General features: G+C 40.0%; 1 protein-coding gene across 1 annotated transcript in view; it reads right to left on the bottom strand.

The window, feature by feature from the left end:
* LOC135204841 (ras GTPase-activating protein raskol-like) overlaps positions 1-27,319 on the bottom strand; it is a gene marked incomplete at its 3' end in the record, with an annotated part of 167,669 nt that overhangs the window by 88,439 nt on the left and 51,911 nt on the right. Inside the window, 1 exon segment of the mRNA XM_064235049.1 lies at positions 18,255-18,349. Within this exon segment, the coding sequence (XP_064091119.1) occupies positions 18,255-18,349 (95 nt within the window).

The raw sequence follows: 27,319 nt of genomic DNA, 5'->3' as shown, positions 1-27,319 counted from the left end.
TTAAGATTTCAATTTAAAAGCCAAATTAAAGTTCGCCGCCGCAGGTTATACATTTTTGAGGGACGCGTCAGTCAGTCCCTGGGGGTTTGGAGCTCGGGAGGAGGGGGTTATGGGGGGGGTTGTCCCTCTCCGCCACTCACCAAAAGACAAATGGGATAATTATTCGCGTATGATGAACTGGACGACAACGGAATTAATGGACCTTGTGACTCCTGGAACGAGGGAACAAATGAGAATCGAACAGACAAACAAACATTGCTAATTCGACCAAATCTTAATTGGAGATAATTTAGTTTTTTGGGAGCCATTGTCCTCCACAACAGGCGTCATTATAGGCTTTTTGGTTGTTACAGCTATTGGGTAACGAGGGTGTCCTTCTATTCCATTTATACACACACATACACACACACACACACACACACACACACATATATATATATATATATATATATATATATATATATATATATATATATATATATATATATATATATATATATATATATATATCACCAATGAGAAACGAATGAATAAAAGAGGTGAGTTAGCAGAGGACTGTACGTTAACAACCGTCTTGCATGGGTTCGAATCCCTCCCTAGTGTGAACAAAATTTCTTCATTTATTCTTCAACTGGATTTTAAGGCTTTTTAATGGCACCAGGAGAGTAAATCTGTGTGGGTTTTATTTTAAAAACCAGAGGGGGGGGTGGGGGGGGGCGTTTAGGAGAGGTGGGGTGACTAGGCTCTCCAAAACAGATTTCCTCTGATGAAAGCGAAGTCTTAAGTTTATCTCTTTAGACATAATTTAACGTTACCCCTTCTTTTCATTTCCGGGCTTGGTCAAGATAAGGGTTTCCAGATTCCCCAGATAGGAAAACTCTGGATTCTGGAATCCGGACGCCACTTCATCCTAAGACTGGAATAATCCTCGCGAGCGACTCCATCATCCTCCTCCTCGGCGGCCTTATCATCCCTGGAAACGTCCTTGATGATCCTCGCACTGCATGATGTCGTCCTCGCGACCTTCTGACTTACTCTGGAAGGCTGCCAACTCCAGTCGAGGCCCTTCGGATCGGGGGAGACTTCAAAGCCTCGTCCGGAAGCGTCCGTTTAATTCTGTGTTTTCCCTTCGGTTCCGACCCTTTCCTCATTTGTCGTCGCTGGTTTTTTTTATGTAGTTTGCGATGTGTCGCCTCTCCGGTCGTGTGTTTTTGGGGGGTACGTAGCGTAGCTCTCGTTTATTTTTCGGTTTGTTTCGGGAATCGACCGTTTTGAGAAATGGTATCTGTCCCCTTCATGGTTAATACTCACGCACATATGTATAATGTATAAAGACACATTATATATATATATATATATATATATATATATATATATATATATATATAATATATATTATATATATATTATATATATATAGATACCTTGTTATTTTTTTATATGATATATATTTTATACGCATATGTATATATTCATATTTATATACAAAGACTTACTGACTATCTCTGGCTAAAACTTGCGATATTTTGTGCAGTCGTAGAGGTAGAGGAAGGAATGAAAGGAGCAGATGAGCCTTTGAGCGATTTCTTGGTCTTTATTCCTCCTCCTCCTCCTCCTCCTATGTCACAGAGTCACTTCTGTGGCAGCAGTACATCAACATAAAAACTACCATACAACTATTTTAAAACTAATTGTCTAGAAATGTTATTCAGAAGTAGTTCGTCCAGTTTGTGCATCCTGGGCTGCTGTTGAATCAAATCAATGCGATTTTAGTTGTCTGTAAAAGAAATCTATTGAGATGGCTTCTTGTCTGTCCGTCCGCCCTCAGATCTTTAAAACGACTGAAGCTAGAGGGCTGCAAATTGGTATGTTGATCATCCACCCTCCAGTCACCAAATATACCAAATTGCAGCCCTCTAGCCTCCTCAGTAGTTTTTATCTTATTCAAGGTTCAAGTTAGCCTTAACCGTTCGTCTGGCAACGATGTAAGACAGGCAATCAACTGAGACCACTGGAAGCTAGAACTATTTTGGGTGGTCTTGATTACACGCCGTAGAGAAAACTCGATTGCGCCGAAGACACTTCAGCTCATTTCGTACTTGTTTCTTCATGACACATGATGGTTCGGTGTCAATTACCCAGATGTTGTGACGCCAGATATAATACACACACAATCAATCATGACACATGATTCATTAATGTCATTTTTTTCACGATCTCTTTAGCATTGTTCCAATTGTTCCGAGATCATTGTCACTCTGTCCCTCGTACTTTTGATTACAATGATTGCAAGGGATCTCCTGTCTGCAACCATTCTTCTGTAGAGGGCAATTCCTGATTAACGTGGTCTCAAGTACAGAATTCTTAGGAATGACACTTGGAATTCAGAAGTTCGAGCGAAAACGCAATGCATTTTAATACTGTCTTATCTATTTATTGATTTATTAATTCATTCTTTTCTTTTTTTAATAAGTTGGATCTCTTCTTTCTGCATTTCCCTTTACTTCCTCTTACTTCTTCCTGATGGACACCTTAATATTCTTTGGAAGCTTCAATTTCAAGTCAGTGGCCCCTTGGTGGTGGGCTTGTTCTATATGAATAGGCTCCATCTTCGAATAATAATAATAATAATTACACACACAACACACACACACACACACACACACACACACACACATATATGTATATATATATATATATATATATATATATATATATATATATATATATATATATATATATATATATATTTATTTACACTGAGTAATCTCTGGTAGTCTACCAATGGGCTCATGTAGAAAAATTTCCCTTCCTCTCCCTCCTACCCCAGTCTCTCTCTGTCTCTCTCTCTCTGTCTCTCTCTCTCTCTCTCTCTCTCACGAGCGTAGGGATAGAGCCTGGCCTCCTCCCCCCCTCCCAAAAATGGTCCCGAGAGGGAGGAAATTCTCTAAGTTTCGAAGCAATATTGTTGTTCAGTCAAGCTCGTTACAGCCTCTTTCTCCTCGTTATCTGGAATGATGCAATATTAGATTCCTCATTAGCTGTCAGGAGGCGAGAGATGCTCCGGGGATTATATCAGCGTCTAGGAATGGCGGACGCTTGAGACCCGAGATGAGTTTCAGTGCTCTCTCTCTCTCTCTCTCTCTCTCTCTCTCTCTCTCTCTCTCTCTGGTTTGATAGGGTGTTGGGATTTCTGTTGGGTACGCCAATGGCCTCTTGAAGTAGATCACGATTTGTGATTTCGAATCAAAATATTCTACAGTTGTTGTTACTTAGCAGCGGGACCTACAGCTTATTGTAGGATCCGAACCACATCGAGAAAGGAATTTCGAATCACCAAAAATAAATTCCTCTGCTTCCGCATTGGCGGCAGCGGGAAGCGAACTCGGGCTACCAGGTTGATAGTCTAGTACGGGACCCACTCGTCCAGTGAGGAACTACAGGTCACGGGAGGTCTAGTAACGACCACATCTCGCTTATCAGGCCAGAAATGAATTTTTATACATAATTGCCCTAAGGCGTTTATGTAGGCCAGGCTGGAAGACAAGGAGAATGGGAAATTGCAAGATTAATAGTCAGGGAACACGGAAGGAGGAACAGTATTCCAAAGCTTGGGAACGGATGCCCGACGTGTTCATAAAAGCAGCAAGGAGGGATGCCCTTCTTCTCGCATTCTTTTTTACTTCTAGGATGGCGTCATTATGCCTCCTACCCCTTATATTCAACCTGGAACCGGGTTTATTCTATCCCGACCGGTGCGCAAATGTAGGTTATAAAGTAATAAATATAAAAAGAAGCAAAACTCTCAGTTGTAATGATTCATGATTGAGATAGGAATAAAAATGATTAAATTATTCCGGTTTAATCTCGCATCTGTCGATAACATATTATATTCATTTGGAAAAGGTAGAATTTACCACCGTGACTCCTCGAGAAGAAGCGGCAAGGCGTGATCCGACCTCCAGATTTCCCCTCACATGCAGAAGTTGTAAACATCATATTCGTAACTTAACGTAAATTAAAACGTGCTGAAATCTGCGGTCAAATAGAGCATTGTTTCACCAACGACAATTGAAATAAATAAGCTATATTTTATTAGAAATAATTGTTCTGTAATGTTTAACATAAACATTATTTATTCTTTAGATTTTCATTCTAATAAAAAAATCAAAAATACCTTATACTAAAATTCCTGTATCTTTAACTCAACACGAGACACCTTTTTCAGGCATTTTTAGACTTACCTACCCCCCAAATACAACAACAACAACACAATAACAAATAAAACAACAAAATAGTTCGTAGGCTGACTCCTCGAGAAGAAAAAAAAAATGAAACATCACTAAGCGCAAGGAATCCTCCCGGCCGCGCATCCACACACCAAGAGAGGAGGAAAGTGACCTTCCTGATCCCCCCACAAAGAAGAGGAGAAGTGAGCAATTGGATCTCGTAATCACTCGCAAATTCCACCAAGAATGGGAAGGCGAAAGGCGAGTAGAAAGTCCCCTTTGATGTGTCTTGCTCCCTAATGAAGGAACATTGGGAGACTAACGTGGTTTGGCTAACGTATGCGAGTGTGGGTTCTCATGCCTCAACGCTGCTTGGCGCGTCTGGGTTTGCGCGCGTTGGTGCGGGTTTATCGCGCGCACGCACTCTCACATACATGCTGCAAGCACCTCAGTGGTGTCATCGGTATGGTCTTGGCCTGCCACCTCCTCGGGGGCATTCCACTGAGGGGTTAGAGATATGTATTTCTGGTGATAGAAGCTCACTCTCGACGTGGTTCGGAAGTCGCGTAAAGCCGTTGGTCCCGTTGCTGAATAACCACTGGTTCCATGCAACGTAAAAACACCAAACAAACATACATACTGCGCTCACTTAAGGTGTCATGCTCTGTAATGATGGAGGTTAAAGAGCCTGGCACGGCAGGGGTATGCTCTAGAGTTTAGGTCGTACGCACAGCCTTATTTGGCCCTTTCCAAACTTGTCTGCCTCAAAAGATGTATTTCCAAATAATATGCAACAAAATACTAACACAAACACAGAAGCTAGCAGAGAGAATGCTGTATTTTGTGTGGTCCTGGAGCCAGTTTGAGTCTGCCAATCTGTGGGCACAATTCCCCCAACCCCCCAGATACTCTGAAATTCCTCCTCCCTGGTTGAAAACCACTGCAGTCATGTTGTCAACCACGCTGCCTTTGTGTGCACTTGTGTTGACCAATCTAGGACTAAGGATGCTCATTGTTTCTGCAAAATCCAAATTGTCTAGGCGGACTCATCCAGTGACATGTACCTGGAGGTTAGTCAACTGCGACGGTTCACAGCCAAGGTGGATAATTCTGATGTTTAGAGTCTATGTCACATCAAGGCTCATGAATCTAGCAGTGTGAGAAAGAAAGAATTGTGTCATAGCATATTCTTTTGTAGGTTTTCTGTAAAAGAAAACTACTATGCAGATGGCCATTTGTCTGTCCGTCCGCACTTTTTCTGTCCGCCCTCAGATCTTAAAGACCAATGAGGCTAGAGGGCTGCAAATTGGTATACTGATCATCCACCCTCCAACCATCAAACGTATCAAATCGCAGCCTTCTAGCCTCAGTAGTTTTTATTTCATTTAAGGTTAAAGTTAGCCATGAACGTGCATCTGGCACCGCTATAGGTGCCAATACGCCGTGGCTGAGAGTTTCATACAGCATTATACTCTGGACAGAAACGTGTTATTTTTTTTAACAGGGAAATTTTCCTCTTATTTACAGCAGTGAAACCGAGAAAACCTCGGAAGGAAATGAGCCAACAGTTGGTGGTCTTGACTGACGAGACGATTTCCCCGTTGCCAAATTATCGAAAGGAAAGACAGTTCTCCCAAGGTGGCGCCGACTGCAAGTTAGGTAAACGACTTCATATCGGTGGCGGTTTGTTTTCGTTCCAGACGATGGTGCATTCGCTCAATTACTGCTTGCTTGGGGAAATGCTTGCAATGTGTTGTCCAGGAATGGAAGGGGAAGGTGGTGTGTTTACAGGAGAGAGAGAGAGAGAGAGAGAGAGAGAGAGAGAAACTTTCGTTGAAGAATACTGACACTAGGTTAGGGTATGACTTATTCTAGACCGTTGCACTTGCATTAAGAGAGAGAGAGAGAGGAGAGAGAGAGAGAGAGAGAGAGAGAGAGAGAGAGAGAGAATGTAATTCAAGCAGAATACTTAATTTTCCTAATGCACAAATTTCTAGGAAGTGCCATAAGATCAATATCTACAGATAGATGCGAATAGACTACTTCCAAAGAGGAGATACTAGTCCAAGGTCCCTTGATAAAAAACCAGCCATTCCTCTTGATTACTGTCTCTACAAATGTTCATTTTTCATGCATTTTAATACATTCTTGTTATATTCATTCATTTATTTATTTGTTCATATTGTAATAAGTGGGACTTTCTTCTTTCTGCATTTCCCTTTGCCTTCTCTTACTTCTTCCTAATGGACGCCATATTCTTTAGGAGCTTCAATTTCAAGTCATTGGCCCCTTTGGTGGTCTTGTTCCATATGAACAGGGTTCATCTACTGAATAACAATAATATATAACCCATAACCAGCTGGGGGGACCTGGGTCTGTCCAAGAACAGGATCAGAGAAGCTGAGTGTGTCAAGGATAACAAAGCAGATGAAACTATCAGCAGGCAGATTTGTGTAATGCCCTCAGACTCTAGGACTTGGAATATTCTAATCTGTGGCGTAGTAGATGTTGGAGATTTAGAAATGACACGGCTGTTAATTACCTGCCAGCGAATTTACATCCGTCCCTCTCCCTTGTAGGGTTCCACCACATTGCCTTCACGCGCCAATGAAATCCAGAGGGAAAATGATAAAATTATGGCTTTTAGAGCGACCTGTGACCTTGAAAAGTAAGTCACGCCCCCCCTCCAAAAAAAAATGGTGATGACGACGCTACTTCAGACATAGGCTCGAATTCTGAAGACCAGGGACCTGCAAACATCAGCTTTTTAGATCTAAAAGTCAAATCTACAATAATTGCTCACTCTTGTCATCTTGGAAAACAGTTCAAGATAAAACATTGCCGAATGATATCAGATAGAGACAGTAAAGGACACTTAGAGACTACAATCTCCCTCCAAGGCTTGATGGGCATTTTTTTTCATAACCTTCCAAGGTTATTTTCACACCTCTTCCAAAATTTAATCACTTATTGCAATCCAGGAAGACAAACTTTCAGTAAAATTACCCTGAACAGATAGATCTTGCTAGTGGCATTAAGACTCGCCTGTTCATTCCATGCGTGTCGATTTCTGACAGTTCTCTAACATAACGGTTAAGGATTTTACACCAATGAATTTGACTTTTCTGGGGGACAAATTGACCATCGCACAGGATCGAATCCCAGCTGTCCCAAAGGGGATCTTTGTCCTCGTATGGATAAATCGAGACCCGCAATGTTACTTCAGGGCAACATTTCTAAGAACTTGAAACTCCGGGCAGAGAATCTTAAGCCCTGTCCACATTAGTGGGCACTGCCTGACGGGCAAACACTGTTCCCATTACCAGTTCCACTGTAAAACGAACTGCACTGACCGACCGAGTATGGAGCCAGAATGATGCAAGTGTGTGGTAACACTGCTTCAGAAGCGAGAGAAATTACAAACAGCAGGAAGTGCCCGACGGGCATGCCCGCTAGTGTAGACAGGGCTTTAAAAACAAGAAGGTCATATTTTTTGGACGTCCCGTTGCTTTTATAAATGTGAATGACCTTCTAGAATAGACCCTACACAGTACCCTGTAAAGGTTTGTGTAAACTTAATGAGGCTTTTCTCCTGAGGCCAGAAGTGCCACACTTTTACTCATGTATGATGCTAGGAAGAGAAATTACAGCTTCCTCGTCATTTTGCACGGTGCTATGGTCAACGTGGCAAAGGTAAGAGGGTTTGCCTTCCTGTACTTTGTACATATATTGCAAAACAAAGGAGAAACAATGAAATAAAAAAGCTTCAGTTTTGGGACTGCAGTGGGTGTGGTTGCGATGCAAAGCTAAGTATATCTCAGTTTAACCAGACCACTGAGCCGGTTAACAGCTCTCCTAGGGCTGGCCCGAAGGATTAGATATTTTTACGTGGCTAGGAACCAATTGGTCACCTAGCAACGGGACCTACAGTTTATTGTGGGATCCGAACCACACTATATTGAGAAATGAATTTTTATCACCAGAATAAATTCCTCTGATTCCACGTTGGCAGAGCAGGGAATCGAACTTCGGACCACCGGACTGGCAGCCGAGCTCGAAAACCACTCGTCCAGCGTGGAAGTGGTTGCAATGCAAAAACTAAGAACTGCATAATAATATGTTTAGTAAGAGAAAGGTACATACTATGGTACTGATGAAAAAGTCCTTTACCTCAAGCACTGAGGGAAAGAAAGCAAGCTTTTCACTCTGACTTCATCTCCACTTCCACCACTTTGTGGACAAGACATGTCACGGGTTGCCACTCGATTTGACTTGATACCAAGATGTAGCCATTATCCTTTGAGGATCAGAGGGTTGTGGTTCCTAGAGTTGCCTAATTTGTTTGTTTGTTTGTTTGCATGGTGATTTTACATTGCATGGAACCAACGGTTATTCAGCAACGGGGACCAACGGCTTTACGTGACTTCTGAACCACGTCGAGAGTGAACTTCTATCACCAGAAATACACATCTCTGAACCCTCAATGGAATGGCCGAGAATGGAGCTCACGCCCATCGAGGTGGCAGGTCAAGACCATACCGATCACGCCACTGAGGCACTTACCAAATTTGTTCAATATTAATCAAAACTGCAGTGATTGGGGCCTGTATGGGCCGAAGTGGCTCTCGCAGCACAATTCGAATGGGATAAGCACAATGATTTCAAATTTGGTTTATTGAATAATGGCGAAGCAAGATCGTCGAAACGTTGGCTGAGATTTCGACAAAACAAAACAGCGGACGTGTAGGTTTAACTAGAGAACAGTCGGGCATGTCGAAATGGTAGCAAGTAAATGGTGAATCTAAAAACAGCAGAAGTGGATTACGTTCTTCGAAGTGAGAGAGAGAGAGAGACAGAGAGAGAGAGAGAGAGAGAGACAGAGACAGAGACAGAGAGAGAGAAGTTACAGCCAGTGTGAACATCCTGTCGAAAGGGTATTGGAATGTCTGCCACGGGGGGTCAAAAGCAAATTGTTTAAAAGACTAGACCTATCACGTTACGGGAAACCAGGTGGTGGAAGGAGGAGAGAGAGAAAAGAAAATGGAGTAAAAATGAAAATCTTTTAAAATGTTGGCATTCTGGAATATGGAAAATCACGAAAAAGGGAAAAAAAACGTACATAGCGACAGATTGACAGGTAGATAGATGTACTGAGGTCCTTTATTCTTCCTCACACTGTTTGACTGTGCAACAGCCTCCCTGCAGAGGATGTCATGCAGTTGCCTTGAAACTTGAGAAGTTCAAACGAAAATGCAATGCATTACTACCCCTACTACTGTATTTCTTCCATTTTAATATATTTTCATGTATTTATTAATGTATTCTTTTTAAATATGTGGTATCTCTTCTTTCTTGTTTTCCCTTTACTTCCTCTTACTTCTTCCAAATGAACACCTTGATATTCTTTGGAAGCTTCAATTCCAAGTCAGTGGCCCCTTTGGTGGTGGGCTTGTTCCATATGAATAGGTTTCATCTACTGAATAATATTAATAATATAAGAGAGAGAAGAGAGAGAGAGAGAGAGAGAGAGAGAGAGAGAGAGAGAATATTCTGGCCACACTATTAAAACATAAAATCGTCACAGGACACTGAGAGGGGCAACAACATACGTAGCCCAGGTCCCGAGAGTAAGAGGACCTAGGAGGAGGAATCCATGACGCAAAAGTTGAGAAGAGGAACAGTTTCTGACCCGAATCATCCCAAGAGGTTTGCTGATTTATAACGGAGGTGGGTTTGTGGTCGTTGCGAGGCTATTCTGGTCCCGTTCAGTTTGTTTATTAGACATCTCGAAGCCATAAAGAACTTGTGGTTCTTATAATTATGACTGACAATTTACCAATCCTTACTAACAGCATCTTCATCTGCTGCTTCATGGAAATGACTCGCTAGTTTTTTTAACTATTATGTATGATAAATTCGTAAAGTAACGAAGTCTACGGGCAGAACCAGCTCCGATTCAGGGAATCCCTTCTTACCCCGACCCCCTTTGGAGGGTTGCGGGGAGGTAGGATGAAACCCCATTATAAACCATCTTAAGGGTCCCCACTATAACACTGCCAAGTTTCATCCCCATCGGACCAGCCGTTTGGCCGTGATTGAATGACAGACGGACGGACAGACATAATGCCCATTATAGTATTGTAGGATTATTATTTTAATTTGATTTGATATTGTGCCTGGTGGTATTGTGATGATTATTGTAATTTAATGCTATTCTTGTCAATGCTACCGACAAGACTTCCTTTTACTGCACCTCCATCCATATTACATTTCTTCCGTCTTGCTATCCACTCTATCCTAATGGTTATTTCACAGTGCTTCAGCTGCTTTTAGGTTTTCCAGCATTGAGTGACCTCATAGGTCCCATGAACCTTTGGCCTAAACTCAGTATTCCACCAACAAGATCATTGTTTCAATTTATTTTGTTTTCCATTAAAACGTGCGGAAGTATACGGTCAAACAGGGCGCTGTTTCACCAACGAAAAATAAAATAGATATGCTATTTGTTATGTCCTATTTTTTGTGCACATTATTTAACTTTTACATTTTCATTCTAATAAATAAATCATAAATACCCTCTCCTAAAATTCCTGTCTCTTTAACTCGACGCGAAACACCTTCTTCAGACCTTATTAGGCTCTTCCATAGACCTTTCCTAGCCCCCTCCCTGCCAACAATAACAACAACAGCAAAGTAGTTTGTAGGCTTACTCCCTGAGTAAGCGAAAATGCCCATGAAACCTCGGAGGGGGATTGTGGTCTCTAAGTATCCTTTATTGTCTCTGTCTAGCATCATTCGGCAATGTTTTTTACATTGAACTGCTTTTCAACATGACAGGAGTGAACAATTATCCTAGATTTTACTTTTAGATCTTAAAAAAAGCTGATGTTTACAGGTCGATGGTCTTCGGAATTTGATCCCATGTCTAAAGTAGCCTTTTTTTTTCTTTTAAACCCTTTTCAAGGTCACAGGTCACCCTAAAAACCAAAATTGTATCATTTTCGCTTACTCGGTGAGTAAGCCTACAGGCTGCTTTGTTGTTATTGCTGTGCTTGTTGGGGGTAGGATAGGTCTATGGAAAAGCCTAAATGGTTTTGAAAAAAAGTGTTTCAAATTGAATCAACGATGCAGGAATTTTAGGATAGAATATTTGTGATTTATTTATTAGAGTAAAAATGTAAAAAGATCAATAATGCTCATGTTAAACAGTACAGAACAATTATTTCTAATAAACTATATTGTATTTATTTTAATCTTCGTTGGTGAAACAACGCTCTGTTTGACCGCAGATTTTAGCACGTTTTAATTTACGTCATGTTAAAAATATAATGTTTACAACTTATGCGTGAGGAGAAAACCTTGCATGTGTCCCGAGTAAGTTGGAGGTCGGATAACGCCTTGTTAACCCTGTACATAAATATTTTTATCACTATATTTTAATTCTCAGTATTACAAGGGTTCCTTGGTTCAACAAAATTATTATTATTATTATTATTATCCAGAGATAAACCTTCAGATGCCACTCACTTGAAATTTAAGCTTTCATTTCCTTGCTGGACGAGTCGGTTGCGTCCTCGCCTACTGATCTGATAGCCAGAGTTCGCTCCCAGCTGCAGCCAGCGTGGAATCAGCGGAATGTATTTCTGGTGATTAGAAATTCATTTCTCGATATGATGTGGTTCGGATCCCACAATGAGCTGTAGGTCGCGTTGCTAAGTAACCAGTTGGTTCCTGACAACAGCAATAAAAATCTAATCCTTCGAGCCAGCCCTTTTTAGGAGAGCTCTTAATCAGCTCAGTGGTTTGGTTAAACTAAGGTATACTTAACCTCAAGATTCCAAACAATATGGTGTACAATTGAAAGAACTTACAAACGATAATAAGAAATACTGAAAGACAAGAAGAATAAATTGATGATGACATATGTAAAAATTTAAACAAATCATTAAAATACAAGGTTAAAAAAGTATATTAGCGCCTCAGCGGCGTGGTTGGTATGGTATTAACGTCCCACCTCGGTGGTCGTGGGTTCGATTCTCGGCCATTCCATTGAGGAGTGAGAGATGTGTATTTCTGGTGATAGAAGTTCACTCTCGACGTGGTTCGGAAGTCACGTATAAAGCCGTTGGTCCCGTTGCTGAATAACCGCTGGTTCCAATGCAACGTAAAAGCACCATACAAACAAAACAAACAAAAAAGTATATCTTAGTTTAACCAGACCACTGAGCTGATGAACAGCTCTCCTATAAAGGGCTGGCACAAGGATTAGATATTTTCACGTGGCTAGGAACCTATTGGTTACCTAGCAACGGGACCTACAGCTTATTGAGGGATCCGAACCACATTACATCGAGAAATTAATTTCTAGTCACCAGAAACAAACTCCTCTAATTCCACGGTGGCAGAGCGGGGAATTGAACTCGGGACTACGGAATCGGTAGCCGAGAAACTTGGAAAATACAAGGTGATTTGTCCCTTTTAGGATGATGATACCAGCTTCATGACCTTATCAAACCTGTCTGCGACCTGTTAGGGTCAACTAACTACCGGTTGCATGATCCACTGCAAAGGTCAGTGCAAATGTAAAGGTATTTACACAACTTTTGGCTTCCGACTCGCTCGGGAATCGAACCCGAGATTTCTTATTGACGTGGCGTGCGTTCTAACCACTGGACCACCGAAAAAAACTACTTTATATGATTACAGTGTTAACTACAAACAGTTTTTAGCCTGTATTGATTGAAAATGATTTAGGAAAATTGTTACAGGACCGCTCGTTGAAAATAGCGAGTAATTAAATAGGCGATTACCCTGCATGCAGGATCACAGCCAGTGGATTAGCGTCGATCAACAAACGTGATGGATCACACTTATTTATGCTTTGATTAGAGGGCTCAGTCCCCTCTCGAAATAATTAACGAATCTAGGGTTAATAATCCCAGGTAGGGTGACACGTTCCTTCCTCTCTCTCTCTCTGGCTGGGAAATTGAAAATTAACTGTTCATGGCAATAGCTGTATTTCAGGCGTGTGTGACCCTGAATTATTGAAATACTTCATGCGCAAATAGAACTCATAACAGACTTGGGATCCCTAATACGAGTAGCAACGGGTCACGAATTAAAGGGAATGAATAACTGAAAGTCAATAAGAAATGGAAATGTCAATATAACCATAATTTGGGGCACTCCTACTTGGGTACTTTGTAAAATTTCTAAACAATGCAACATGTGCTTCTTCAGAGTGAGGTAATACAGGCATCTCTAGCGTGTGGAATTCTCCGATCTTTCCCCGTTTTATTTTCCTGTATATCATTAACCTTCCTGTCTAAGAGATCAGTCTGTAATCACTGACTCAGAGGAGACCATCATAGTCTCCGAGTGGTACATAAAGACAGTTTCATTTTACAACTCAGCACCAATTTGAAATCCTCAATAGGTACAGTTGAATCAGCGTTTGTTTACAAGTGAGAGTAGTAGTAGTAGTAGTGGCAGATACAGGTCTTTGGAAAGGCACAAACAAAATTAAGCTCCAAATTCGAAACGCAAGTCTTGCAGTAGTATCAGCATTTGTTTACAAGTGTGAAGAGTAGTAGTAGATACAGGTCTTCGCAACGGCTCAAACTGCATTCGACTCGAAAGTCTTGAGATAACAACTCTGCAACGGCTCTTCCATCCCCGAGTTCAAGATTTTTCACCCGTCGTTTCTGAGCTCTATTCCACTTCTTTCTCCTCCTCCTCCTCCTCCTCCTTCCTCCTCCTTCCGTGACAATGGAAACTCGTGGCCTTCCACCCCCCAATTCTTCCCTGGGTCCACAAAGCATCGAGTCACATCGCGGATGCAAATGGAATGTGATATTATGGCTTTCATTTCGATGGCGCGAACAGGTCGCTTTCACGGAACTGTGAAATTGTGTTTACGTTACTTTTGGCTTCTCGATGAATATTTGATTAACCTCCTCGGTTCTTCCTTCATGGTCGACGCCTTTTCCGTTTTATAGGCATTTTTTCTTTTATATATTTTCTTTTTCCTGTCTGATGTCCCCCACTTTAAAAGAAGTTTTCTGTACGGCGTATAATGCTGTATGAAACTCTCAGCCACGGTCCATGAGACTCACACCATCAATTTTGCTTTGGATAAACTCGACAAATTTCTAGGAAACTTCCTTCAACTTGATCCAACTGTGGAACGGAATCCTGAATTGGAGGCAAAAATGACAATTGGTAGGTCACCTCACACTTTTCCTTCCACAACCAGGCCGTGGATTTATTATCCATTTGTTTTCTGTTATTTCCATAACTTCCTGTCTTTCAAACAGTTCGAACTTCTTCAGAAGTTCAAGTGAAGATAAATAGATAAATGGGATCTCTTCTTTCTCTATTTCCCTTTACTTCCTCTGACTTCTTCCTGATGGACACCTTAATATTCTTTGGAAGACTCAATTTCAAGTCAGTGGCCCCTTTGGTGGGCTTGTTCTATATTGATAGATTTCATCTACTGAATAATAATAATAATAATAATAATAAAATCAATAAATAAATAATAATTAATAAATTAATAAAATAATAATCAATAAATGAATATATATACTGAAGAGAACCTCTTTCAAACAAGTATTATGGAAAGGTATTGCTGCATCAACTGTATTGAACTTGTAATAGTTGTAATAGCAGTTATTAGAAAAATAGAGAAGACTATTTACATGTTAAATCCAGCTGATGCGGCAGTATCTTTCAATAACAATCATAATAAAGTGGGGAGACAATTCCCCCTTTTAAATAGTGCCGAAAGTAATATTGGACGGTATTGCTGCATCAACTGTATTGAACTTGTAATAGTTGTAATAGCAGTTATAGAAAAATAGAGAAGACTATTTACAAGTTAAATGCATCTGATGCAGCAATATCTTTCAATAACAATCATAATAAAGTGGGGAGACAATTCCCCCTTTTAAATAGTGCCGAAAGTAATATTGGACTCTCCCTCATGAACGAGAAGGCACGGGTTCGATCACCATGTATGGAGCTATGCAAGCGCATTTTAACCCGTTGCGCCTCTGTTCACCTAAGCTCTGAATTGGTATTCATAGTTAGTTGAGTGTTATGGGTCTGTGCCAGGGTGGGTAAGGCTAGCAACTGCATCCCAAAATTCTTCGGCTTATGAGCCTGCCTGTGATCCATTGCTACTCAGATCAGATCTGCAAGTTTCTAAGATTTTCATTAAATTCTAAGAACTTTATTTTGCCAGCCACTTGGTCATGTCCCCAGGGATGTTCACAGGAGCTGTTTGATGTTATTTTATGGTCACCAATCCAAGTAATGTCCCTAAGGCTTGCTTAGCAAGAATATATACATACATATATGTGCTTATATGTACTTATGTAAGTATTTTCAACAGACCCTCATTTTAACTGGATGGTATCTGGCAGAAATATTTATTCCAGAAAAGTCACAAGCTTTCCAGGACTATCTGTCCTCATCGTCTGGTATGTGTTTAAATGAGGTCCGGTTATTGATTGTATTATTATTGTATTAACACGCAAAACAATTGTGTTAAGTGATGAAGTTAATATATATATATATATATATATATATATATATATATATAATATATATATATAGTGTGTGTGTATGTGTAATAAAGATGATTTCAGATGAATAATCTTTATTACACATAGATGATACATGAGCCTCATTCTCTCAAAGCCATAAGTGGCCCCCTGTCCAAAACGATCGTTCATAAGTTTGGATGATCGCAATGCTGGGGGGAGAGTAAAATGGCCTTAGCTGATGTACAATCCTGTTCAAGCGCAGGATTGTCATCAGTTTATCATTTTCATTTCATTTCTCATTTTTCCATCTAGCCATACTTTCATTTCAGCGCTGAATGATCTTACATTTCCCAGCGCTTGGGCTATGCCCTAAACTCCATAATCCATAATCCATCCAAAGCCATAAGTAGCCTATCAAATTAGGGGTGTCTGTTCACGACTGCCCTTTATAGTCCACCGGTTCTGATACAAACTGACTGTACCCAAAAAGAAGAGGAGTACACTAGGGTTGTGGAAACTTACTGGGGCAAAAGCGATGCTGGGAAAAGAAATAACAGCTTTATTGTCACTTCGCATAGTGCGATGGTCACTAAGTGGCAAAGGTAAGGGTTTGCACTCCTGCACTCTGTACATATATTGCCAAACAAATGAGAAAGAATGAAATAAAGAGGCTTCAGTCTTTGGGATTGCGATGGGTGTGGATGTGATGAAAAAAATCTGAGATGATCTGATCTTGTTTGTCCTTCCCTGGGTGACAGTTGGGGAGAAGACATGACATAGCCACCCACCCCCTGCAAACCAGTTTGTCCGCCATGGGTGGGGCCAGGGTAGGTAGGGGAGACTATTACCCTCCTCTTCCAAACCCGTTGTCTGCCCTTGGTTGGTGGAAATAGACGAGAAGAGTATGTATGATTTGAGTACGTGCTCTCACAATCAGCAGGTAACGCTGGTAGAGTGGGTTAGCGTCGTGGTATGCCACTCGAATGTCGCGGCTTTGCGTCTCCCCTAGGGCGATGAAAAATCACTGGCTCTGTATCATGATCAGTTACTGCTGCAGTGTGGGGGTCTTTAGCAGTGGGAGGTTGAAACCATCATATTCTTTGGAAGCTTGAGTTTAAAGTCAATGGCCCCTTTGGTGTACTTGTTCCATGTGAATAGATTTCATCTACTGAAATAATAATAGTAAGAACATGGTAGGGAGTGGTTTGATGAGGAATTGTGGGTAAGTTGTGGAAGAGATTACGCCGACCTAAGGAGACAAATTAAGAATCTGAGGAATGAAAAGACACGAGCGTTGATGGAATCACAAGTGGTGGCAGTGGGCGTGAGTAGCTAGCTACCCAGGGTGTTCAAAATATACCAAGATGTGGGGAAAGTTCCAAAGAAATGCCTGAAAGGGGTAAATGTTCCTGTGTAGAAGGTAAACTGATAGAGATAATTAAACATTTAAAAAAAATTGACATTACCTACTATACCAGGGACAATACATGGTAGGGTTTTAATTGAGAAATCAAAAAGATAGTAGAAGACTGAATAGAGGAAGGCAAGTTTTGGTTTAGACAGGAGAGGGGCTGCTGTATGAATCAAGTGTTGTTGTGAAACACGCATGTGAGAAGTTTGAAGGCAAAAGGAAACAAGTTGCCGCTGTCCAGTTGCTCACCAGATTGGGTAGAGCTAGGGTGTGTCCCATGGGTCCGGAAAGTGCTGGCAGATGCGCAATCCATGGCTAACTTTAACCTTAAATGACATTAAAACTACTGAGGCTAGAGGGTTGCAATTTGAAATGTTTGATGATTGGAGGGTGGATGATCAACATTCCAATTTCCAGGCCTCTAGCCTCAGCATTTTTTCAGATCTGAGGCAGACGGACTGACAGACAAAGCTGGCACAATACTTTTCTTTTACAGAAAACTAAAAGCTGTAGATAGCATTCTTGTATACAGAAAATCTCTTGCCAGGGTCAACATAGAGGCACGGCAGATAGTGCTGACGTTTTAAGGTTGAGAGACGTTTGAAGTTATGTGTTCTAAAAGCAGACAGATTCTGGTTTGATGTAGGTGAGTCAAAATAAGGCAGTGTAAAGTTTCCCTAGGCTATATATATATCTTCATGAATGAAGTGATGCAAAAAGTAAGAGCAAGGTACACAGGGTTTGCAAAGGTCAGTGATAAGAAAATGAGTCTTGAAAAAAGTGGAGATGTTGATGTCTGCAGTGCTCATGAGGGATAGTGAACAGAACCCTCAAACTAATGAACGAGTTTTAAATTGTTTGCCAGAACTGAGAGAGTGTATATTGAGAAAAGGAGCTTCTAGCAATACCTAAAAGGTGAAAATAGAAGTGATTGAGCCAAGCAAATAATTGCGAACAAATAAAACAGATGATGGTAGTTACAGAATAGGTGAAACAAGGATGCAAAGCATGTAAATAATTTCAGCGATGAGATGAGATAGTTTCAAGCAGCTTTTAAAAACTCACAAATTTAGATGGAGTCGACTCAGCTGACCGGGTAACTGCTGGGGAAGAGGGAGCCGAGCCATGTTCGTGTTTTTGTTGAGTTGCCCCTAAAACGCCTGAAAGGAAATCAGAGAAAATGGGTAATGAACAGCACAGCCATAGAAAGGGTTAAACATAATTGTACATCTATATTATATGTGTGTGTAGACACGAAGAAATTATTATAAGCAATCACTCCACATGAAGGAGGTGTGACAAGAAACAATGACGCTTAGTTTATCCCGGTAATATATTAGGAAGAGGGTTCCAAAGTACAAACGGGAAATCGTGACAGTTGAAAGTGAATAACAAACCTAAGATTAGTGAAAACTACATAACAATGCCTCTCCATACATCCATTCATGACATCATAATTCTGCCACTTAAACTTCTAGTTCTGAGAGTCTGATTTTCCCTCCCTTTCTTAATTACCCCTTCAGTCATTCGCAGTACCTTAAGTATGATGAAGGTGCTATATGCAAAGTACCTTGTGGTTGTACTAAGACTGACACTGGACAAACTGACAAACCAATTAAAAGAAGAATTGCTCAACACAGATATTAACACCCATACTAAACAAGTGGAAAATGCGCTGAAGTTTCTCCGGAGCAATCGAGTTTTCTGTACACTGCAGAATGCTGTATGGGACTCGATGCGCTGCAGTGCGAAACTCTCACTCAACCATGACCGAGCAGCGCTCAGTTATTCCCCAGATGCAGTCAAGTAATGATGCGAGGGGTGCCAGATGTACGTTCATGGCTAACTTTAACTTTCAATATAATAAAAACTAGCGAGGTTAGAGGGCTGCAATTTGGTATTTTTGATGATTGGAGGGTGCATGATTAACATACCAATTTCCAGCCCTCTAGCCCCAGTAGTTTTTAAGATATCAGGGTAGACAGTGAAGTGCCGACGGACAGACAAAAAGACATTTCTATAATAGTTTTCTTTTACAGAAAACTAAGACTGTAATTTCCCAATTAACTGGAATAAAAACTGGAATAGGGCAAAGAAAGTAGTACAGAATCAGAGAGGCCCTCGATTTCTATCTCTCCCACTTTTAACATGGTAACCTTCATAGGGGGAATAGTGCCCTCAGTGCACCTCATGCCGTCCACTGTAGGCATTACTTAAGGTTCATTGCAGCGTCCTGTCGTCCCGTAGCTGCAACCCCTTTAATTCCTTTTACTGCACCTCCTTACATATTCTTTGTTCCATCTGACATCCCACCCTCTCCTAACAATTGTTCCACAGTGCAACTGCAAAAGATTTTCATCCTGTTACACCTTTCAAACCTTTTTAATCTCAATATCCCTTCCAGCGCTGAACGACCTCGTAGGGCCCAGTGCTTGGCCTTTGGCCTAAATTCTAGATTCGAAGACGTTGACAGTTGGTGGGTAGTGTGACCTTTGACATTTGTAAGGGTCGAACCACCTTGTAACCAGATTTATTGGATTCAAATTGTCATTTGCTGAATCCTTTCAGTTATCACAATTTTCATTTTGTACTTTGGAAACCTTTACACATATATATATATATATATATATATATATATATATATATATATATATATATATATATATATACACGATAGAAGTAAGTAATACAGTCACGTGTATGACAGAAGGAAACCTCTGACTCAATATGGGATCGAACCCAGGTTTTTCAATAAACTTTTGTGGATTAGTTAGCAGTGACCTTGCCTTCCAACAAATGGTGGACCCAGATTCGATCCCGAGTTGAGTCAGAATATGTATATATATATATATATATATATATATATATATATAGATATATATATATATAAACTGATAAATAATTTTCTTTATTCATTTTCCCTGTTGGCACATAGAAAAAGCTATATTGTTATACTACGTGACAAATGCATTCATTTGTTTGTATAAATAATCAAAATGCTCTCTTTTTGTTCATAAAATAACAATAATATTAATAGCGATAGTAAGTACATTGAAATATATTCAGGCATAATAATACTGTTAACAAATATTTTACGGAAAATTTCAAAGCAAAATTTATGTATAGGTATATATATATATATATATATATATATATATATATATATGTCAGTTTCAAAGGTTATTGTGAATTCCACACCTCAGCAGCAACAACAGCAATGATAATATAATAATCATTATAATAGTAATAGTAAGGCTACATCTCTACCCCTCCATTCAGAAAAGGGTGGAAGCGAAATACGATAAGTCCACATAATGGAAATAGCAAACCTTATGGGGTACAAACGTGGTGGAAAGGGTAAACACAGTCCAAATATTTATCGTGAGAGAAAGAGGACATACGATAATGGGGGCGAATATTCATTGGCTCTCTTCTTATATATTTAAGGAATTTGATGCGTTCTTTATATTTTGCTCTGTTTTTCTGTATCTATAATATTTTTCTCTTCTTGACTTTCCTATTAAATGATGGTGATGGCAACCGGGAATGAAGATGTTTTTAATTCTTTAGATTATATAGATTTTAGATACTTGTTTCACAGTATCATGATTCAATACAGAAAATTAATGATATTCACTAATCATCAACATCAACCGTAATCATAAGAATGACTTGATAGCATATTTCTTAGTTGCCAACGACAGTCAGCAGCAAAGTTCTATTTACTTAAGATTGTTCCAGATATCTGGACAACTCATTGCTCCTAAATGAAACAACTTTTCAAAATCTGGTTTATATATATAGTGGTTAGTGTCGCGGTATGCCACTCAGTAGATGTCGCGCGGGAGCTTCGCGTCTACCCCAGGGCAATGGAAAATCACTGGCTCCGTATCGTGATCAGTTCCAGCTGCAGTGGGCAGTCTGCAGCGGAAGGTTGAAACCCACATTATTTGGAAGCTTCAAGAATTTCAAGTTGGTGGGCCCTTTGGTCGGCTTGTTCCACATAAATAAATTTCATCTACTGAAATAATAATAATAATTCTGTTGAATCCTTAATAATTCAGCCTTGTCATCTGAGGCACATTACATTCTTTATGGTTTCATGATTATTGCTTACTCGGGGAGTTAGCTTGCAAGCTTCTTTGTTGTTCTTGGTGTTTAGGGGGTGGGATTAGGAAAGGTCTATGGAAAAGCCTAAAAAGGTCTGAAAAAGGTGTTTCGCATTGAGTTAAATATACAGGAATTTTAAGATAGGATATTTATGATTTTTTTTGTTCGGAATGAAATCGTAGAAAAATAAATAATGTTTATGTTAAACAGTACGGAACAATTATCTCTAATAAAATATAGCATTTTTATTTTTATTTTCGTTGGTGAAACAACATTCTATTTGACCGTGGATTTTAGCATGTTTTGATTTACGTTAAAAGATAAGAAAATAATGTTTACAACTCATGCATGAGGGGGAAAATCTTGCACGCATCCCGAGTAAGCTGGAGGTTGGATCATGCCTTGTTTTAATAACATTTTAGAATTTTTTCTGATACTCTCCACCAGTTTTGGTTTTACTGTTTCTTCATGAACTTCTGTAATAAAAAAAATTACGAATTGTTAAATCTACTGTTGCAATGATGCCCTTTTTGTTATTATGTACCCCTTGGGCATAATAGCTTCCTTTGTACCCCTGATAATTGATGATATTGTGATATAATTTTAGTGTGAAATCTGTTTGTGTAGATTGCATAAGAATATTAACGGTGATAAGTAAATAAAAAAAAGTCATGTATAATCTCAGAGCAGAGTAGTGGCTATTCTCTCAGATCCAATGTACCCCCAGAAGAGTACAAATGTACCACTGGGGATACATATACCCCAGGTTGGGAACCCCAGCCTTAAAACTTTAAGAAGTGACATACAAAAGGAAAAATATAAGCGTCTAAAATGGACTTGAAGTAATTTGCTCAATTATCAAATCTATAAATATATTCATGCACAGCTTTGGATGAATTTTACTGTACTTGTGACCTCGTAACCTTGGCAGTCGGTAGTGACGTAGTGGCATGAAATTCGGCCGACCAAAGCCAAAGGGGCCTGTGTGGTGGGGGGGGGTGGGGGGGGGGGGGGTGGGGGGGGGGGGGGGGGGGGGGAGGGGGGGGAACGACTTTCCTGCCAAATTTCACGATGGTTTCATAAGAACGAGAAAATTTGATATGGCGATAAAATGAACTGTCAGACTTATAAATATGAATTCTTACACGTAGATTGTGAAGGCAAACTATAAAATTCGAGTAACCGTGTAAACAAGTGCTCTCAGATTATTATTATTATAATTATTATTATTATTATTATTATTATTATTAATCATTCAGTACATGAAACCTATTCATATGGAACAGCCCCACCAAATGGGCAATTGATTTAAAATTCAATTTTCCAAAGAATATTATTATTTATTATTTATTATTATTATTATTATGATTATTATTATTATTTTATTATTATTATTATTATCATTATGGAACAATCCCACCACCAAAGGGGCCACTGATTTAATTAAAATTCAAGCTTCCAAAGACTATTAAAAAAGAAGAGAAATAAATTAATACATACGAGGAAAAAGTATCCATTATTTCTAAACAAACAGAGAGAGAAAAAAAAAAAAAGTGGGAAAGACGGTTATCTGAAGGTGCAGTGAAGAAGCCCTCTGAACACAATAAGGGGTTCTTCCCCTCGGGGGACCGATAAAGCCTCCAAAGTTAACACTGGCCCTCTCATCTCAGGAGTCGTTTACCTAAATGTTTCTCCGTTTCCCCTTAATCATTCGTTTGGGAGGATGTTCCCCCCACCCTCCCATTTCCTTCTCTATCCTTTCCCCCACCCAGGGTGGACAAACAGGTTTGGGAGGATGTTTCTTCTACCCTTCCATTCCCTTACCTACCCTTTCCCACCACCCAGGGTGGACAAACAGGTTTGGGAGGATGTTTCCACTACCCTCCCATTCCCTTACCTACCCTTCCCCCACCCAGGGTGGACAAACAGGTTTGGGAGGATGTTTCTTCTACCCTTCCATTCCTTTACCTACCCTTCCCCCCACCTAGGGTGGACAAATAGGTTGGTTTGGGAGGAGGATGATTCCCCCCTGCCCTCCCATTCCCTTCACCCCCACCCAGGGTGGGCAAACAGGTTGGTTTGGGAGGATATTTCCCCTATCCTCCCATTCCCTTACCTACCCTTCCCCCACCCAGGGTGGACAAACAGGTTTGGGAGGATGTTTTCCCCCTACCCTCCCATTCCTCCCACCTGTTGCAGACAAACCAATTTGCATGGAGGTGGGTGGCTGTGTCATGTCTTCCCTACCCTCCTATTCTCTTAACAAGGATCCTTTTAAGAACGATTTTTAGTTCCTTGTCTGCTTTGCTGAGGCTTCCTGCGACGGCCTTCTGTATCAATTTTGGGAGATGACCCGCTGGTCTTTGTGTCGCTTCAGCCGTTTGTGCATAGTTGAGGATGGTGTGACCACTATACCATGGTAGGAAAGTTCGAACAGTACCCAGACATGAATTGGAAATTCATATAAGTGGGTTCACCTGTTCCTCCTCTCTTGGATAATCTGGTCAAGAGTGAGTCTAACTTTTAGTTTTTCTGCAAAAGAGAACTATTATTAAGTTGGCTATTTGTCTGTCCGCCCTCAGATCTCGAAAACTGCTGAGGCTAGAGGGCTGCAAATTGGTATGTTGATCACCCACCCTCCAATCACCAAACGTACCAAATTGCAGCCCTCTAGCCTCACTAGTTTTTATTTTATTTAAGGTTAAAGTTAGCCATGATCGTGCGTCTGGCACTGCTATAGGTCCAAACAACACAGGCCACTGCCGGGCCGTGGCTGAAAGTTTCATACGCTGTACAGAAAACTCGATTGCACCAAAGAAACTTGGGTGCATTTTTTTTTTTTTTACTTATTTAAGGATAGGTTGCCAGGGTACGATAAATTTACAGGTAAGGAGAGGCTCTGGAATTATGACTTGCTGATGTAATCTTGTATTTCAGTGGTTACAGACGGTTATGGGAGTAGGAGATAGCGGGAGAACGTGACACTACGGTTCCTCTCGGGCAGGAGAGAGAGAGAGAGAGAGAGAGAGAGAGAGAGAGAGAGAGAATATAAAATTGAGACCAAAAGTCAAGTGCTGGGACTTATGAGGACATTCAGTAATGATAGGATAACTGACACTAATAGCTTTGAATGGTGTAATAGGAAGAAAACTTCAAAGTAGTCGCAAAGAACCTTTTAAGTCATGTTTGCAGTGCACCTCCCGCTGTGCACTGTAAATATGACCAAAGACTTATATATTACATCGTGTTACTAATTTCAATATAGTTCAGTACATTTTGGTGTCTTCAGTAAACAATGTCATGATTATTATTGTAAGAGAGGTTTTGCCTAATTTCATTTTTGGACTCCCTTCTCTCTCTCTCTTTCTCTCTCCTGCCCGAGAGGAGCCGTAATGTCACGTTCTCCCGCTATCTTCTCCTCCCATAACCGTCTGTAACCACTGAAATACAAGTTTACATCAGCAAGTCATAATTCTGGAGCTTCTCCTTACCTGTAAATTTATCGTACCCTGGCAACCTATCCTCAAACAAGTAAAAAAATGCACCCAAGTTTTTTTGGTGCAATCGAGTTTTCTGTACAGCGTATGATACTGTATGAAATTTCCCGCCACAGGCCGATGGTGGCCTGTGTTGTTTGGGCCTATAGCCATGCCAGACGCAAGATCATGGCTAACTTTAACCTTATATAAAATAAAAACTAGTGAGGCTAGAGGGCTGCAATTTGGCATGTTTTATGATTGGAGGGTGGGTGATCAACATATGAATTTCCAATTCAAGTCTGGGGACTGTTCGAACTTTCCTACCATGGTATAGTGGTCACACCATCCTCAATTACGCAAAGAAGCCTAAAGCGACACAAAGACCAGTGGGTCATCTCCCAAAATTGATACAGAAGGCCGTAGCAGGAAGCCTCAGCAAAGCAGACAAGGAATTAAAAATCGCTCTTAAAGGATCCTTGTAGCTTAAGCCAGAATATTTTTTAGAGAAAAAAACGAAAACGAGCGAGCGAGCTTTTTTCTGAATACGCTTTAGCCTTGGCAGGATCAAGCGGACCACAATAGACCCAGTGGGAAAGGGTTCGAGAGAGAGAGAGAGAGAGGAGAGAGACTAAACTAGACACTACCCTAACAACAAGCAAAACAGTGACCATAATAATTATGAATGAGATGCATATATATCCTGTATTTAGGCATCTCCATGGCTTACAGCCTGTCAAGTATCTCATCGTTCAGCCGACTTGTCTTGGATCCCGGGATGGACAAACAGATTTGCAGGAGGAGGTTGGGTGTCTCCCCTACATACTGTGGCCCCCACCTGAGGTGGACAAACTATATGAGATCCGGATTTTATGATCATAGATGACTACTATTTTCTTGAGTGCTAACATTTGCAAAACGCTGCCCAGTGTTTGTGATATTTATAAAAGGAAACGCAAAACTTCTGGAGAAAATCCAGAATCCAAAACTCCTGTCCTTCCTCTGATCCATAATATTATGGAGGTCATCTAGCTGAGAGCTGAAAGAAAGTACTAAGAAGAATTGTAAAGATTGCTTAAAAGCAACTGACCTGATGCCGCCATTCTGTTCAAAAGATCCTATTTGAAAAAAGGTTCTAAAGGCTTCATAATATTATCATCAACATTATGATTATTTAAAAAGATCTATAATATGGTAAACAGGCGATGTTAAACTAAACGTTTTACTACGATTAAACATGTGGTTGCTGTTAACTTTTTAGAATTTACATTTGTTTGGGAAATATCAAAGTTAATCGCAGTAAGAAAATGAAATATAGAAATGAGCTTGATGTCAATTATAACATAAAAAATTCAAACTTAATTCTCTACTGGAATCTCCACTAATAACACAACAAGATAATAGGCTCAACCTTTCCAATAGAGCCTGGGACTCTGATCCGATAGACAACAACTTCCTTATGGCAACAATAAAGCGGATTAAGACGATTAACAGAACCCACGATGGCTCAGCGGCGTCCCCAGGCATCACCTAAGGAAATTTAGGCTCCTACTATAATATATATATATATATATATATAATATATATATATATTAATAATATATATATATACTATACATATTAATATATATTGATATATATATATATATATATATATTATATATATATATATATATATTGTGGTCTTCACAGATGGTGGCCCCAGAGAGAGGGACCACACAACTGCCACTAGCACACGCCCAGTTTAACAGTCTAACCTCGCAATAAAATTTCTACAAAATTAGACACTTCTATCACTTACAGGAGATGCTCATAAGCAGCACGTCAATCCCTCATACACTTAGTGCTCTTAGTCCCCCCATCTAGCATTCTACACTTTCTGGGTATTGAGGGATTTCCGGTTTTCTCCTCCAGTGTTCCTTCCAGCCCTAACTCCACTCTCTTTTTAGTCTTACTGTACCTCCGTCCATATTCTCTTTCTTCCATCTGGCTCCACAACCTCTCATTTATTCTCTGGATATCTTCATCTTGCTGTTCAACCTCTCCAACGCCTTTTCACTCTCTTAATTACTGAATGGTCGAATAGGCCTCAATGCTTAGTTTAATAGAATCAAACTAGCTCGCACAGACACCATGTGATATCTATTATATGATATTTTATATAGATTATATATAGATTATATTATTATTATAGAGATAGTTATATACAGATATATTAAATATTCATATATATATATATTATTACATATATCATACATGTTATATATGTAGAGATATATATATATATGAGATAATTTATATAATATATATCTATATATATATATATAGATATATATTAATATATATTACATACGTATATTCAATGTAGCACGAAGGAACACGTAGAAAGGTAGTAAATGAAACACTGTATACAAATGCCTGTCAACTTCTTTTATATTCAGTGTGAACTTGAAAATGTAGATATACTGCGATAGTACTTGTTCCAAGTCCCTGTTGCATTATTTCATTAACCTCTCTACCGTGGATTTAAGTATGTGTGTATAT

Source organism: Macrobrachium nipponense, chromosome 47 (genome assembly GCF_015104395.2).
Source record: "Macrobrachium nipponense isolate FS-2020 chromosome 47, ASM1510439v2, whole genome shotgun sequence".
NCBI lineage: Eukaryota > Metazoa > Arthropoda > Malacostraca > Decapoda > Palaemonidae > Macrobrachium > Macrobrachium nipponense.
The sequence above is the reverse complement of the archived record's forward strand: the minus strand, read 5'-3'. Positions and strand labels throughout refer to the sequence as shown.